The 3,012-nt window shown below is 49.0% G+C and overlaps 2 protein-coding genes across 2 annotated transcripts; one reads left to right on the top strand and one right to left on the bottom strand.

Annotated features, from left to right (window-relative positions):
• The first annotated feature begins 366 nt into the window (after positions 1-366).
• LOC138957385 (putative nuclease HARBI1) lies at positions 367-1,188 on the top strand. Its single transcript, XM_070328508.1, has one exon. The coding sequence runs from the start codon at positions 367-369 to the stop codon at positions 1,186-1,188; it is 822 nt and encodes a 273-aa protein (XP_070184609.1).
• On the bottom strand, positions 1,185-1,810 carry LOC138957384 (uncharacterized). Its single transcript, XM_070328507.1, has 2 exons — positions 1,310-1,810; positions 1,185-1,259 (listed from the first exon to the last, which is right to left on the bottom strand). The coding sequence occupies exons 1-2, from the start codon at positions 1,808-1,810 to the stop codon at positions 1,185-1,187; spliced, it is 576 nt and encodes a 191-aa protein (XP_070184608.1).
• Positions 1,811-3,012: the final 1,202 nt, after the last annotated feature.

Here is a 3,012-nt window from a genome sequence, read left to right as displayed (position 1 = left end):
ACGCTACGAAAACGGTCATTTTTGACGTATTTGCGCTCCAATAACATTCTGTTAACGATCGTAACGATGCCGTACAGTTCGCATACCGACCATAGAGCGTATCCATGGCGATTCAACACCGTTCTCTAACGTTGTCATTCCGATTATGCACCGTTCAAAGTGATCCGATACCGTTCGATTACCGAGTCAACCACTCTTGTACCGTTGTACACAGATCTCTTCCGTTCTATTAACAACCCTACAACGACTGTAGCGTGCAGATAACGTTCCATTCGCGTTCTGTTACCGTTTATTGTAAGGATTTGCCAAGTTCTATAAAAGCAGAGACCAATTCTATCAATATGCAGTTGCTTGCTAGACATCAAGATGGAAGGAGATCAGTTCTTTTTCTTCTTGCTGATGCAGCACAATAACTTGCATTTACGCCAGCTTGCCCTTGTACAAGAACTGATGAGGAGAAGAAGACGAAGACCCCCAGCATTTTGGGTGAGACCATGGCTGACTGCCCAAAGGAGACTGATGTACGGACACTTTCATTGTCTCATGAGAGAGCTAAGGATAGAAGACACCGCATCCTTCTTCAACTTCATGCGAATGGAGCCCCAGATGTTCGATGAGTTGGTTGACAGACTGTCTCCTAGGATCACTCTGCAGGATACCAACTGTAGAAAAGCCCTGGAGCCCGGCCTCAAGGTTGCTGTTACCCTGAGACACCTGGCCTCTGGTGACCGCTACCCCAGCGTCTCATACGCCTGCAGAGTTTCACGTCACACGATTGCCAAGTTTCTTCCACTGGTCTGTCAAGCGATAGTGGACGAATACAAGGATGAGGTCATAGCATGTCCAACCACCGCAGAGGAATGGCAAGCCATTGCTGATGAATTTGAGAGAAAATGGAACGTCCCTCACGCTGTCGGTGCCCTTGATGGGAAACATGTGGCTATTCGGAAGCCTCCCCAGTCTGGAAGCCTCTATTACAATTATAAAGGCTTCTTCTCCTTGGTGATGCTGGCCCTGGTCGACGCCGACTACAACTTCATTTGGGTTGACGTAGGAGCCATGGGACACATGTCAGATGCACAGATCTACAATGCTTCCGAAGTAAAAGAGTGCTTCGAGGATGGGACCATCAATTTGCCACCGCCTCAGCCAATGACCAACGATGATAGGCCTGGACGAACTCCTTAGTAAGGAGCAGCAGCTGGTTTTGGTCTGCTTCCGTCTGGCGAAGCTTGTCCTCCAGGTTTTCTTTTTTTTTGCTGCATACCGACGATCCAGCTTCAGAGTTGACATCACAGGGCGGGGTTACAGATTCCTTGCTGGTGCTTGGCTCTTCTTCACCTGGGGGAATGTCCGAGGGCGAGCAGGTTTTCTGTTTGAACGAGACCATGGGTTTTGCTGTGCGACGGTCGGCGATAAAGGGCTTCAGGAAGCTCATCTGTGAGCTAATCCATCGGTCACGGTCGCTGAGGTTACTGGCGCCCGATCCAGATTTTCTTGAGCCCTTCAGCAGTTTTCCGTACCTGGTACGAAGGGAGTCGTACCAGACTTCTAAGTCGGCCTTGTCACGGTCCATCCTGGCTGCCTGCTCGTTCCATGCTTTTTCTCTCAAGTGTTTGTTGTGATAAAGTTTTGTCTTTTTGTCATATAGAAACTGGTTTTCTCTGAGGAACTCCAACATCAAGTCCTCTTCATCTTCTGTGAGGTTCGGTCGAAAACGCGGCTTTTTGGTGGCAATGGTCTCTTGAACAGTTGGGCTATCTGCAGATTCCACCTGCGTAATCTTCTTCTTCTTCCCTTTGGGTGGCATGTTTCTTCTTTCTTTGGTTGTTTCTTGATTGAGAGGCACACCGACTGTGATATGGATTATGCAACGACTTATTATATACAGACCTACCCGCGTCGTCTGGAGATCGGTGGAGGAGCTCTAATGGAATGGTTTGCACGGTATTAGAACGTAAATGGAATGCAACAACAACGTTAGGATCAGCTCAGGTCGTTTCGGGATCGGTATAGGAACTGTATGGAGCGGTACGAACGGTTCTAGAACGCTACGATGACGCACTGAGAACGCTAGTGACGTCACTTCCGATGCGATAACGTTGTGTTACCGCTCCTTTACGTTCCATTAACGATCTGAAAGTTCCGGTACCGATGTGTTTAGGTTCCGTTACCGCTCATTTTGATCGGGAGGGAAACGGCGAAAATTTGAAACATGTTTCAAAAACTCACCCGTTCTTACCGTTCCTTGCGTTCCATTAACGTTCCTTAGCGCTCCACTTACGTTCTTTCCGATCCCTCCCGATCCTTACCGTTTCCCGGCCGTTCCTTGATCGTAACGGGAACGTAAGCGAGAACGGCTCAGTGGAATGGGGGTATAAGGATGCTGGGAACTATAGAAGGAAAATTAAGAAGGGAAACAACTCGGAACCTTATGGCCTATACGCCTTTGACGAGGTTACCTCCCGTCCTCCACAGCAAAAACAGGATTCAGGAAAATATAGTGAACGGAACATCAGGCACACATCCTAATCAGGGCCGGACCAAATGAGTTGTAAGGGGGGGGGGGGGTTCCTCTTTTTTTTTGGGGGGGGGGGGGCAAATCAGCAAAGTGGCGAAGTGGCGAAGCCACAAGCGCGCGCCTGCAAAGCAGGCGCGCGAACTAGGGGGGGTCCGGGGGCATGCTCCCCCGGAAAATTTTTGAAAAACGGTTAAAATCTGTGCAATCTGGTGCATTCTGGGCCTTGTTTTGAGGGTTAATAGCAGCATTGTTTTGGTGCTAAAACTAGTAAAAAACAAAACAAACTCAAAGCAAGGTACATGCTTTTTCCAGGGGTGGGGTTCCGGAACCCCTGGAACCCCCCCCCCATCCCCCCTGGGTCCGGCCCTGCTAATCTGTTAGAAATTAGATTGATTTGGAAGCTGTGTAAAACGGGACATTGCGGTGTTGTAGCATCAACCCTCAAGTACCCGTGTTTGGTGACAAGCTTTAAACACCACAGGCAGGCAATG

This window comes from Littorina saxatilis, unplaced genomic scaffold, assembly GCF_037325665.1.
Source record: "Littorina saxatilis isolate snail1 unplaced genomic scaffold, US_GU_Lsax_2.0 scaffold_988, whole genome shotgun sequence".
Taxonomy (NCBI): domain Eukaryota; kingdom Metazoa; phylum Mollusca; class Gastropoda; order Littorinimorpha; family Littorinidae; genus Littorina; species Littorina saxatilis.
This window is presented reverse-complemented; position numbering and strand designations above follow the sequence as displayed.

Excerpts from the sequence above, each read along its gene's own strand:
- LOC138957385 (XM_070328508.1), top strand. The coding sequence starts at position 367 with ATGGAAGGAGATCAGTTCTTTTTCTTCTTGCTGATGCAGCACAATAAC.
- LOC138957384 (XM_070328507.1), bottom strand. The coding sequence starts at position 1,810 with ATGCCACCCAAAGGGAAGAAGAAGAAGATTACGCAGGTGGAATCTGCA. Across the intron at positions 1,260-1,309 it reads CAAGCACCAGCAAGGAATCT|CAAAAAAAAAGAAAACCTGG; the intron begins GTAACCCCGCCC and ends GTCGGTATGCAG.